This window comes from Papio anubis, chromosome 7, assembly GCF_008728515.1.
Source record: "Papio anubis isolate 15944 chromosome 7, Panubis1.0, whole genome shotgun sequence".
Lineage (NCBI taxonomy): Eukaryota > Metazoa > Chordata > Mammalia > Primates > Cercopithecidae > Papio > Papio anubis.
In genome coordinates, this window is record NC_044982.1 from 147,062,715 (window position 1) to 147,074,788 (window position 12,074).

Here is a 12,074-nt window from a genome sequence, read left to right on the forward strand (position 1 = left end):
CATGAGGGGAAACCTGAGTGACTTCTCATTCCAGTCATTAAGGATGGGAGCCAGAATGACTACCAGTTTGATGGTCTTCCTCGGACTGCACTGGTCTGAATGCCATAGTGTCCAATCTATCCCATTCCTTCGTGATTAACTTTTGCCATTACAATAATATAAATAGATTTTGTTAGTTTACTTACCAATACATTTCCCTTTGTGCACCATGAGCTGATCAGGACTCCCCATATTGAAATACAGAACTTCACAAGAGCCAGGAGAATCTTCACTATTACATACAGAATACTGTCGTTCTCGCCTTAAAAACAAATTCGAACAATATGTTTGAACAATCATTTTTTTCTTTAAGATGAACATAGGAATGTTATAGATTAACATAGGCAAGAATGCCCCCCCGTTTTCTCCTGTTTGTTATTACTGTTTATCAGCCCACTCACAGTCTAACATCTGTTTCTGCTGGGAATTGAGTAGGAGGTGCTAATGAAAAAGGCATTCGTTTCCCCACTTCCCATGTCATCTTCTCCACATGAAAACCACAAACCCTTAACTCCAGGTCTGTGCTGCCCAACGCTGTGGCTACTAAAATAAAACTGAAAATTCAGTTCAAGTGCAGTAGCCACATTTAAGTACTCAATAGCCATACATGGCTAGTGGCTACTATATTGGACAGCACAGATACAGATCATTTCCATTATCAGAAAAAGTTCTACTGGTCAGCAGTGATTTAGATCAATTCCACACGTATCCCACATTGCTTCATTCCCATGCACATGCACATCTGGAGAAAGCTGCAAAACAGAGGGGGTTGGAGCTGCCACAAATTCCTGGTTTCCAACTGGGCCTCTAGTCATTGAGTGCACATTCCTTCTCTTGCTTGTCTTTGGTAGATATTGCCATCATTCCCTTCCATGACTTCTCCGAAACACTTAAAACCCAACCTCTCCTCTCTTTCTGTTTTTGTACTTTTTTTTTGGTGGGGAGCAATAGCTAAGAAACTAGATCATAATGCAAAAATAATAAATTAGGGGAGAGGGTGCAGGGAAGAGGTAAGGGAGAGACCTCTTGATGGTCAGGATTGAACACTTATCAGAAACACTTTGATGAAGTGCATGGACGGATCTCTAGAGAGATTACCCTCTCATTCTCAGCATGATTTTGACTTTTACTTTCACTGATTACATGATGCAATGAGGAATGCAGTCCACAATTTCTATTGTTCCACCTATAAAGTTACTTGGCATTGGCACTATTCATTCTTTGTGAGTGACTTTGAGGAAGGATGGCTACTCCTGTCCTCAGTTCCATCCCCTACAGAGGTCTCCTCTGGGATCTTAGTCTATTAGTTAGTCCATTTCTCCTGTATGTTCAATCAGCCCCTCTCTCTGGGCTCCCTCCCCCGACCCGTCAACCCGGCACCACCCACCCCGTCACCCCTCATAGTCACACTCCTGCACTTGCTGTCTCCACTTCTGCACTATTTACCCCTCACACAATTGCAATGTCAGTAAAACTGCCACCTCCCTCCACTCGCTCTAAACCTGATTTTCCCTTGGCTCTCTAATTTTGGTTAGAGGCATAATCATCCATTCTGTCTCACAGGTCACCTGTGAGTCTCCGTGGGCTCCTAGATCTGCATCGAATTGGTCTTCAAGTACGACCCTCTCCTCTCTGTTTCCCCTGCCCTGTTTAGTTCATCTCCAACTTTCTCCTGGACACATGCAATACTCTGTTATTATCTGGTCTTTCTGCTTCCAATCCTACACATCCTCTCTTTCCTCAAAACCGTCCCACACTGGTGACAAGATTATGTATTATGATACAGATATCTTACACCACACATATGTCCACATATTCTTTTTTTTTTTTTTGAGATGGAGTCTCACTCTGTCACCCAGGCTGGAGTGCAGTGGTGCGATCTTGGCTCACTGCAAGCTCCACTTCCCGGGTTCACGCCATTCTTCTGCCTCAGCCTCCTGAGTAGCTGGGACTATAGGCGCCCGCCACCACGCCCGGCTAATTTTTTTGTATTTTTACTAGAAACGGGGTTTCACCGTGTTAGCCAGGATGGTCTCAATCTCCTGACCTCGTGATCCGCCTGCCTCAGCCTCCCAAAGTGCTGGGATTACAGGTGTGAGCCACTGCGCCTGACCCATGTCTGCATATTCTAAACATCAAAAAATAACAAATACGTTGTAGTTCTGTTCAAATTTCTACTTCTAAAGTTACATGTGCAACTAGGAACACACTGAGATTTATGAAGAAAAGGATAAAAGGAAAGGTTCAAAATTACATGCCAGACTTAGTAACATAAATTATGCAGAAGCATCTCTGCATCAGCTCTGGCCTCCTCAGCAGATGGTGCTAATGGTCATTTTAGTCTAGGCCATTTTTCTGTTCTTTAGTTTACAATGTGTAAATGCTTGGTTTTAAGGTGTTTTAGAATGTGAATCATCCTATTATGACTTAAGCACAAACACAATGAGTGTTGATGGCTGTAAGATTAAGGAAAAATTAGTACTGAAGGAAAAGTAGACATAATCTTAAAAGTGAAAGTAAGAAAAGGACAAATGTGGTACATGCTGCATGGCATAGTTTATAGCAGAAACAATTCTGAAGGATAAAAAGCTAAATCACAGAGTTTGAAAAGAAGGAATAAAGAGACAAGTGCAATGTCATCAATGTCTATTGTTTTCGCCAAAAAGATTCATATATATTGGATGCTTATACTGTCTACTCGGGACTCATCAAGAACTGGGTTTGGAACAACCTTTCGGATTTGAATCCATTCCTAAGTAAAACAGCTTCTGTACTCCAGCAGAAACAGCCATTCCAATGCAAACAAATGGTGTTCAGAAGTTATGACTCTGGTCTCATCATCAACGATCTATTCTAGACTATGGATGTTCATGAGGTTTGCAATATAATATTAGAGATATCACCCATGTTATCAGTTTTGCCAAGTAACTGTGGCAGTTCCCAACCTATATGGATGAAGGGTGTTTCAAATAAAATTACCAAATAGTATTAATCTAGGTCTTTAAAAAGAACAGAGAATTAAACATAATACAATTTTAGATGACTAAATTAGGCAGCTAGGAACTTGATACCTGAAAAAAGAAAAAAGGATAATCTTTTTTTTTTTTAAACCAAGTGGCAAGAAGAGAGATGGCAATTTTTCAAGTGGGGACTTGAGAATTGGGCTACCATTCAAAAGATTGCTCTACCAGTATGATCAATGTGTAGATGAAGGGGCAGGATGGAGAAAGAGGATCTCATCTGAGACACAGTGGCAGGGATAGTCTCACTTTCCTGCCTAATTCACCAAGATGCCACAGAAAATGCTAGCTCTAGGTCCCTTAATTTGAAACTCAGAGCCACTTTGTAGAGACAACGTTAGTAAGAATTCCTGGTATTGTTTAATTTGAGGTAAACCAGTCTATGCCTCCATGGAACCAACCAGAGAAAGTGAACAACAGAGGACCATGTCTGGAGAGACATATCGAGGATCCCCTCTCCCTTACATCTTTATACTTCGATGGTTCCCCAGCTTTTTGCGGAGAGCAGAGACAATCCCATGTCTTATGCCCTTAATGATCTCTTCTCTGTAAGGATGAGGAGCCAGCAGTTGCCACACCTGGCTTTAGGATAGCGAAAACAAACTAGATAACCTAATCCTGTTGATGGTGGATAGAAATAGGTGATATATTCTAGATTCTGGGCTACACTACGGTAATTGGCAAAGACAGCAAGTACGAATATGTGAAGGCAATTTTCTACCATGAGCTATTTTATAGAGGTTTTTTGGTTTTTAGTTTTGCTTCTCCTACAAAATTCAAATTGCCCACTTCTCAGGAGCAACATCCCGGAAGCAAGGCAGGGGGTTAGGGGGACTAAGTCTGCACTTCACAAATATAGCCTCACACTGAACTGTACACATTGAAATGGCTAATTTTATGTTTTTTGATTTTTACCTTAATATTCGAAAAAGTGAATCCTTCAAGGTGGGAAAAGAAGGCTTGAAGGATAGAAAATAAAGTTCTTCAACAAAGGCAAAGACTCATCAGTGAAAAGCCTTTGAGTATCAGGCCTTTACGTTCTTTCCACTAGAATAGTGAGTGGTTTTCTTTTCTCTCTTTCTCTTCTTTTCAGCAGTGAAAATCTTTTGTTAAATAAAACCTCACTGGTTTTTCACATACCCTACAGATCAAGAGAAGCAAAACTGCCCTGGTTAAAGAGGCTGTAGACTCTACAAACACCAGAAACACAGTGTCCCACTTTCCCTGTGTCGTCTTCCCTTCCTTACTCCCTCCCTGCATCAGATGTTTACCAGGCATCTACCACGTGTCTTCCAGGCACTGTTACAGGCTTTGAGGAAAACACAGACAAGGGCTTTGCTCTCACAGACCTCACATTCCAAAACAAACAAGTGAATAACAATTTCAGCAAGTGCTAAGTGTTATGTAAAAAATAAAACAGAGAATTGGAGAGCAAGGGACAAAGTAGGGAAATAGGGTAGAGGGGGGCTCAGGAAGGCATCCCTGAGAAGGTCGCATTTGAGGGGAGAACTGAATGAGAAGGAGCTCACCAAGCAAAATGCCAGAGGGAGAGTGGCCCCGGCAGAGGGGTCAGCAGAGGCTCTGAGATGGGAAGGAGCTTTGTTGCCCAGGCTGGTCTTGAACTCCTGGGCTCAAGTGATCCTCCAACCCCAGCCTCCCAAAGTGCTGGGATCACACATATGAGCCACCATGCCCAGCAGGCTATCTTTGATCTCAAAAACAAGCCTAACCTTGGATTCACTGTTTACAGTCAGTCACAAAAATAGAAATGTTTAAACTTAAAACAATCGTTTTCCATGTATCTGAAAAGACTTATTTATATCATTGATTTAATTCAAGGGTTCTAATACAATAAAAATTTGTTAGATATTTCCTAGTGAAATTCTCTGACAACTTCAAACTCTGTTGCTTATTGGATGCCCAGATTCAAAAATAATTTAAATTGGGAAGGAGTTATAATCTTAAAAAGGAATGGTTACCAGAAACAGCATTTTTAAAAACTTTAGTTAACCCTAATAGTAGGTAAACATTAGTGTCAAAATGATTTCTGAACTGTTTTTTTAATAGTAGATAATTAGGGAAAGAACTAAAATGGTTCCTTCTAATAAACAAACCATACAGAAGTTTATATAAATCTTGTTTGGTGCCTAAAATGTTTCTTTTCATAGAAGCAAAGTGGTGATTTTAAGTTCTGCTCAGAGTCTCACAAGAGATAATTTAAACATACAATGAAGGCTGAAGTCCCCACACTATTTAGTAACCCACCCCACTCATAAACGGTTTCTGCACTAAAATTCCTTTCTGGTCTACAGGGGCCACAGCAAATAGAGAGCAAAGTCACAATTCTTCAGTGAAAAAGATATAGAACAAGTAGTATCTTTTAAGTGACCAGTGGTGACAGGGAACAGCCCAGGAGCCCACCTCAGTACTAGGGAGGGGACCCCTAGTAACCAACTGGGGTTCCTGCTCTCACGTAACAGATGTCCCACCTGTGCTCATTTTCAGGCACTCCTTACATCTGTGGTGGGACCTAATGCGTTGTAGACTGAAACACTGGATGATGATGATTCAAATGGAAGAAAATTTTTAAAATCACTTACTGAATTTAAGTTATTAAATGTTAAATCGAATCGTACTAAGGCAAGTTTGTGATGGTTATAGGCTGTTATAAAGGGGAATGAGGCTGGGTGCAGTGGCTCATTCCTGTAATCCCAGCACTTTGGGAGGCCGAGGCGGGTGGATCACGAGGTCAGGAGTTCAAGACCAGCCTGGCCAACATAGTGAAACCCTGACTCTACTAAAAATACAAAAATTAGCCGGGTGTGGTGGCACGTGTCTGTAGTCCCAGCTACTTGGGAGGCTGAGGCAGGAGAATCGCTTGAACCCAGAAGGCAGAGGTTGCAGTGAGCTGAGACCACGCCATTGCACTCCAGCCTGGGTGACAGAGCGAGACACCGTCTCAAAAAAAAAAAAAGGGAATGCGCAACAAAACTAGATTCATGATAGATACTTGGAAAGTGTTAAATGCAATTTTGTTTCATATTGCTAAAAATATACTCAATATATTGCTAATATATTAAGATATATAAGGTTTAAAAAAAGTTATTAAGACTATCGCCTTAAATTTCCATCAAATTTCACTACATCTTTAATGTAGTGAAATCCTTCTACATCTTTCATTCTCCCAGATCAGAAATCCCAGGGACTTACCTAGACCTTCCTGAGGAATTTGCCCGATGTTTACCATTTCCTACAAAGTCAGGAGAGCCTCCATGCAGAACGGCAGCTGTTCTGTGTCCTCCTGGGTCCTTCTTAGAGGTATGATCTTGGTTTGACAAACTAGCAATTTCCAAACGTTCCTAGAACAAGAAAAGTAAAACCTACTTTAGATGTAAGTCACAAATGGAAGACAATCATGGTACATAATTATTAATTCAGCATAGAATGCAAATTTTAAGCTGAATGTTTACAAGTGAAATAAAATTGAACTCAACTTTTAATAGTTTAAAATAGCTAGAAGGAGGACATTGAATGTTTCCAACACAAAGAAATGATAAATGTTTGCAATGATGGATGTGCTAATTACCCTGATCTGATCACTATACATTACATGTATCAAAACGTCACTATATATCCCATGAATACATACAACTATTATTTGTCATTAAAAAATAAAATTAAAAAAACGTTAATGCCTAAAAATGTACTGGCTCAAAAACTGAAGTCCAGGTTTTGGTTTCAAGAAAATGTAAATTTTATAAATGAAAATGCTTAGAATCTTGCAATAGTGTAAAAACTTAGGGAGAAGAGTAATAGGAGATGAACAGAAGAAGGGGGAATCAAAGAGAAGGTAGAGAGTGGCTGACAGGAAGGCAGGTCAGGAGCAAGACAGGAGCACTGGTGGAAACGGGGATCTCATCTTACGTTTCTACTCAGGTTTAGTTTCACATAGGGCAGTACACTTGTCTGTGGAAGTGGTTATACAAGACAGAAAGAAAGGCATTATCAGTCCCATTTTAAGGGACAAGTAAAGTGAGTCACAGAGAATGTCACCTTGCCAAGGTCACAGAGCGAGGCAGTAGAAAAGCTGAAGCTTTAAACCAGGGGAAGTTTGCTTGTGCTTCAGCTTCCTGCCTCCTGCTACCACATCGTGTCCCTTAAGTTTAATGCTATAATTATGTAAAAGAGAATGAGTAACATTTTATCTGAATTTCTCCAAACATGTCTGACTGGTTTTTTGCTTGAGCTAGACTCAGGAAAAATAAAGGAAAAAGTACTCTATCCTTTTTCACCACTGCCTTTTAAATCTGCTCTGTTGAATAACTCTTTTTCATCACTGAATGAAATTTCAGGCAGCTCCATATGGTTTCTATTCCCTCTTCAGTATCAACAAATCATTTTATTTTCCAGGTATTAAGAATTCTTGGTCGGGTGCGGTGGCGCACACCTGTAATCCCAACACTTTGGGAGGCCGTGGTGGTGGGTGGATCACTTGAGGCCAGGAGTTAAGGACCAGCCTGGCCAACATGGCGAAACCCCATCTCTGCTAAAAAATACAAAAATTAGCCAGGCGTAGTGGCACACACCTATAATCTCAAATACTCGGAAGGCTGAGCCACAAGAATTGCTTGAACCTGGGAGGTGGAGGTTACGGTGAGCTGAGATCATGCCATTGCACTCCAGCCTGGGTAACAGAACGAGACTCTGTCTCAAAAAGAAACAATTTTAGTCCAAGTTAATTATTAAAGCCGCAATCTCTTCCCTCCCTCATTTGATAAATTATAGTAATTATGTAAGTGTAAATCATCTACTGACAACATAAAACTCTAAATTTTGCCACCTATTTGGGGAGTCTGAAATACACGGTGAATATTTATTTATTTTTAGTGCTTCATTTTATTTTGTATTACTGATAGTAACACAGATGTCATCAGTGGAAATAAAAACACTTTGTTTTGCAAAATGTAAATTATTTTATTATGATGGAGTTGATAGGGTACCTGCTTAGCCATTTCTTTCCTTTTTTTCTCTTCTTTTATCTCTTCTTTCCTTCTCTGGATCTCATGTAGGATTTCACGTTGCTGAAATAAATCAAACCATCATCAAAAGGCAATCTCTGAAATCTATACAACATATAAATTATGGAACTACAGAAAAATCTTTTAACTTTCAATAATTCAAACCCTCTTTTCCTAAGAGATCTTAAAATACAGCATCTTAGTACAAACTGCAGTTCTATCAGTTTTATCAGAGTTCTTACGCAATAGGCATTCCCATTTAAACAGGTTTGAGAATGTGTGGGGAGGGGCATTTACTCCCCATTCTTCATGTTTCCACATGCAGGAGACTTCCACTACAGCAACACTGTTGGCTTCTCACTTCTTCTCACATTTGTCTTAGCCCCTCCTGTTTGATATCTGTCTATCTGCAGAGAACAAGCACTTGTGCCTGCTCTCTGCCATGGGGATCTAGGTCAGCTTGGTGAAGATGGGCTGAGCAAGCCTCAATGCCTGGACCTGGGTGGCCATGGCCCAAGTACCACACCTACCTGCCATTCTTTAATCACCTGCATTTTCCAATCAGTTTTCTCAATGTTTTTTTTGTTTTTTTTTTTTGAGACGGAGTCTGGCTCTGTTGCCCAGGCTGGAGTGCAGTGGCCGGATCTCAGCTCACTTCAAGCCTCGCCTCCCGGGTTCGCCATTCTCCTGCCTCAGCCTCCCGAGTAGCTGGGACTACAGGCACCCACCACCTCGCCCGGCTAGTTTTTTGTATTTTTTTAGTAGAGACAGGGTTTCACCATGTTAGCCAGGATGGTCTCGATCTCCTGACCTCGTGATCCGCCCGTCTCGGCCTCCCAAAGTGCTGGGATTACGGGCTTGAGCCACCGCGCCCGGCCCAGCTTTCTCAATGTTAAAAGTGGTGTTTTGATCTCTATTTTGTATTATTCCTCTAAAATTCTAGATTATAAATATCAAAACTATTAAGAGATTCACCAAAAACCATAATAGCAATAATACAACATGTAAAAACATACCTCAAACTTATAGGTAGCTATAGCAGTAGATGAAAACAAAATTGTTAGCTAAATAATCACTATCTTCTAATAAAAATTAGCCTTCCTAACAACAAGGACAATAATAAAAACTACAAACACCCAGCAGGGCGCGGTGGCTCACACGTGTAATCCCATCACTTTGGGAGGCCAAGGTGGATGGATCACAAGGTCAGGAGTTTGAGACCAGCCTGGCCAACATAGCAAAACCCCATCTCTACTAAAAATACAAAAATTAGCCAGGCATGGTGGTGGGTGCCTATAATCCCAGCTACTCGGGAGGCTAATGCAGGAGAATCACTTGAACCTGAGAGGTGGAGGTTGTAGTGAGCCAGTATGGTACCACTGCACTCCAGTTTGGGCAACAGAGCAAGACTCTGTCTCAAGAAATAAAAATAAAATAAAATAAAAATAATTAAAAAAAAGAACTACAAACTCCCAACAATAACTAGGCTACACACTTAAATAGAAAATAAGAACAAAATCAATGGCACCTAAAAAAGACAGTGTTAATGTAAAGCACAGGATAAACAAAATGAAGCAGAAACAAAATAAAATGAAAAAAGAGGCATAAGAACCTAAGAACAAAACGCTAAAAGTAACTTTAAGAAACCCTACTATCTAGAAAATTAGAATGCCTCACCAAAAGATAAAAATAGATATATAAATGGTGCTGGGCACGGTGGCCCATGCCTGTAATCCTAACACTTTGAGAGGTCGAGGCTGGAGGATTGGTTGAGCCCAGGAGTTCAAGACCAGCCTGGCAACATAGGGAGATCTTGTCTCTACAAAAAAATTTTAAAATTAGGTAGGTGCAGTGGAGTACACCTGTAGTCCACGCTACGCAGGCGGCTTAGGCGAGAGGATCCCTTGAGCTGCAGTGAGCCAAGATCACGCCACTGCACTCCAGCCTGGGCGACAGAGCAAGACACTGTCTCAAAAAAAAAAAAAAAAAAAAAAAAAGCTGGGCGGAGCAAGATGGCCGAGCTGGGCGGAGCAAGATGGCCGAATAGGAACAGCTCCAGTCTCCAACTCCCAGCACGAGCGACACAGAAGACCGGTGATTTCTGCATTTTCAACTGAGGTACTGGGTTCATCTCACTGGGGAGTGCCGGACGATCAGTGCTGGTCAGCTGCTGCAGCCCGACCAGCGAGAGCTGAAGCAGGGCGAGGCATTGCCTCACCTGGGAAGCGCAAGGGGGAAGGGAATCCCTTTTCCTAGCCAGGGGAACTGAGACACACAACACCTGGAGAATCGGGTAACTCCCACCCCAATACTGCGCTTTAAGCAAACAGGCACACCAGGAGATCATATCCCACACCTGGCCGGGAGGGTCCCACACTCACGGAGCCTCCCTCATTGCTAACACAGCAGCGAGGCTGGGGGAGGGGCGCCCGCCATTGCTGAGGCTTAAGTAGGTAAACAAAGCTGCTGGGAAGCTCGAACTGGGTGGAGCTCACAGCAGCTCAAGGAAACCTGCCTGTCTCTGTAGACTCCACCTCTGGGGACAGGGCACGGTAAACAATAACAAACACAGCAGAAACCTCTGCAGACGCAAACGAGACTCTGTCTGACAGCTTTGAAGAGAGCAGTGGATCTCCCAACACGGAGGTTGAGATCTGAGAAGGGACAGACTCCTGCTCAAGTGGGTCCCTGACCCCTGAGTAGCCTAACTGGGAGACATCCCCCACTAGGGGCAGTCTGACACCCCACACCTCACAGGGTGGAGTACACCCCTGAGAGGAAGCTTCCAAAGCAAGAATCAGACAGGTACACTTGCTGTTCAGAAATATTCTATCTTCTGCAGTCTCTGCTGCTGATACCCAGGCAAACAGGGTCTGGAGTGGACCTCAAGCAATCTCCAACAGACCTACAGCTGAGGGTCCTGACTGTTAGAAGGAAAACTATCAAACAGGAAGGACACCTACACCAAAACCCCATCAGTACATCACCATCCTCAAAGACCAGAGGCAGATAAAACCACAAAGATGGGGAAAAAGCAGGGCAGAAAAGCTGGAAATTCAAAAAATAAGAGCGCATCTCCCCCGGCAAAGGAGCGCAGCTCATCGCCAGCAACGGATCAAAGCTGGACGGAAAATGACTTTGACGAGATGAGAGAAGAAGGCTTCAGTCCATCAAATTTCTCAGAGCTAAAGGAGGAATTACGTACCCAGCGCAAAGAAACTAAAAATCTTGAAAAAAAGGTGGAAGAATTGATGGCTAAAGTAATTAATGCAGAGAAGGTCATAAACGAAATGAAAGAGATGAAAACCATGACACAAGAAATACGTGACAAATGCACAAGCTTCAGTAACCGACTCGATCAACTGGAAGAAAGAGTATCAGCGATTGAGGATCAAATGAATGAAATGAAGCGAGAAGAGAAACCAAAAGAAAAAAGAAGAAAAAGAAATGAACAAAGCCTGCAAGAAGTATGGGATTATGTAAAAAGACCAAATCTACGTCTGATTGGGGTGCCTGAAAGTGAGGGGGAAAATGGAACCAAGTTGGAAAACACTCTTCAGGATATCATCCAGGAGAACTTCCCCAACCTAGTAGGGCAGGCCAACATTCAAATCCAGGAAATACAGAGAACGCCACAAAGATACTCCTCGAGAAGAGCAACTCCAAGACACATAATTGCCAGATTCACCAAAGTTGAAATGAAGGAAAAAATCTTAAGGGCAGCCAGAGAGAAAGGTCGGGTTACCCACAAAGGGAAGCCCATCAGACTCACAGCAGATCTCTCGGCAGAAACTCTACAAGCCAGAAGAGAGTGGGGGCCAATATTCAACATTCTTAAAGAAAAGAATTTTAAACCCAGAATTTCATATCCAGCCAAACTAAGTTTCATAAGTGAAGGAGAAATAAAATCCTTTACAGATAAGCAAATGCTTAGAGATTTTGTCACCACTAGGCCTGCCTTACAAGAGACCCTGAAGGAAGCACTCAACATGGAAAG

General features: G+C 42.1%; 1 protein-coding gene across 2 annotated transcripts in view; it reads right to left on the reverse strand.

Moving 5' to 3' along the window:
- EIF2AK4 (eukaryotic translation initiation factor 2 alpha kinase 4) overlaps nt 1–12,074 on the reverse strand; it is a 113,264-nt gene that overhangs the window by 76,675 nt on the left and 24,515 nt on the right. For both annotated transcript variants that reach the window (XM_021940415.2, XM_021940416.2), the window contains exons 5-7: nt 8,060–8,140; nt 6,270–6,418; nt 186–301 (exon numbers count right to left, since the gene is read on the reverse strand). In XM_021940415.2, the coding sequence (XP_021796107.1) occupies nt 186–301; nt 6,270–6,418; nt 8,060–8,140 (346 nt within the window). The remainder of the gene's footprint in view (nt 1–185; nt 302–6,269; nt 6,419–8,059; nt 8,141–12,074) is intronic.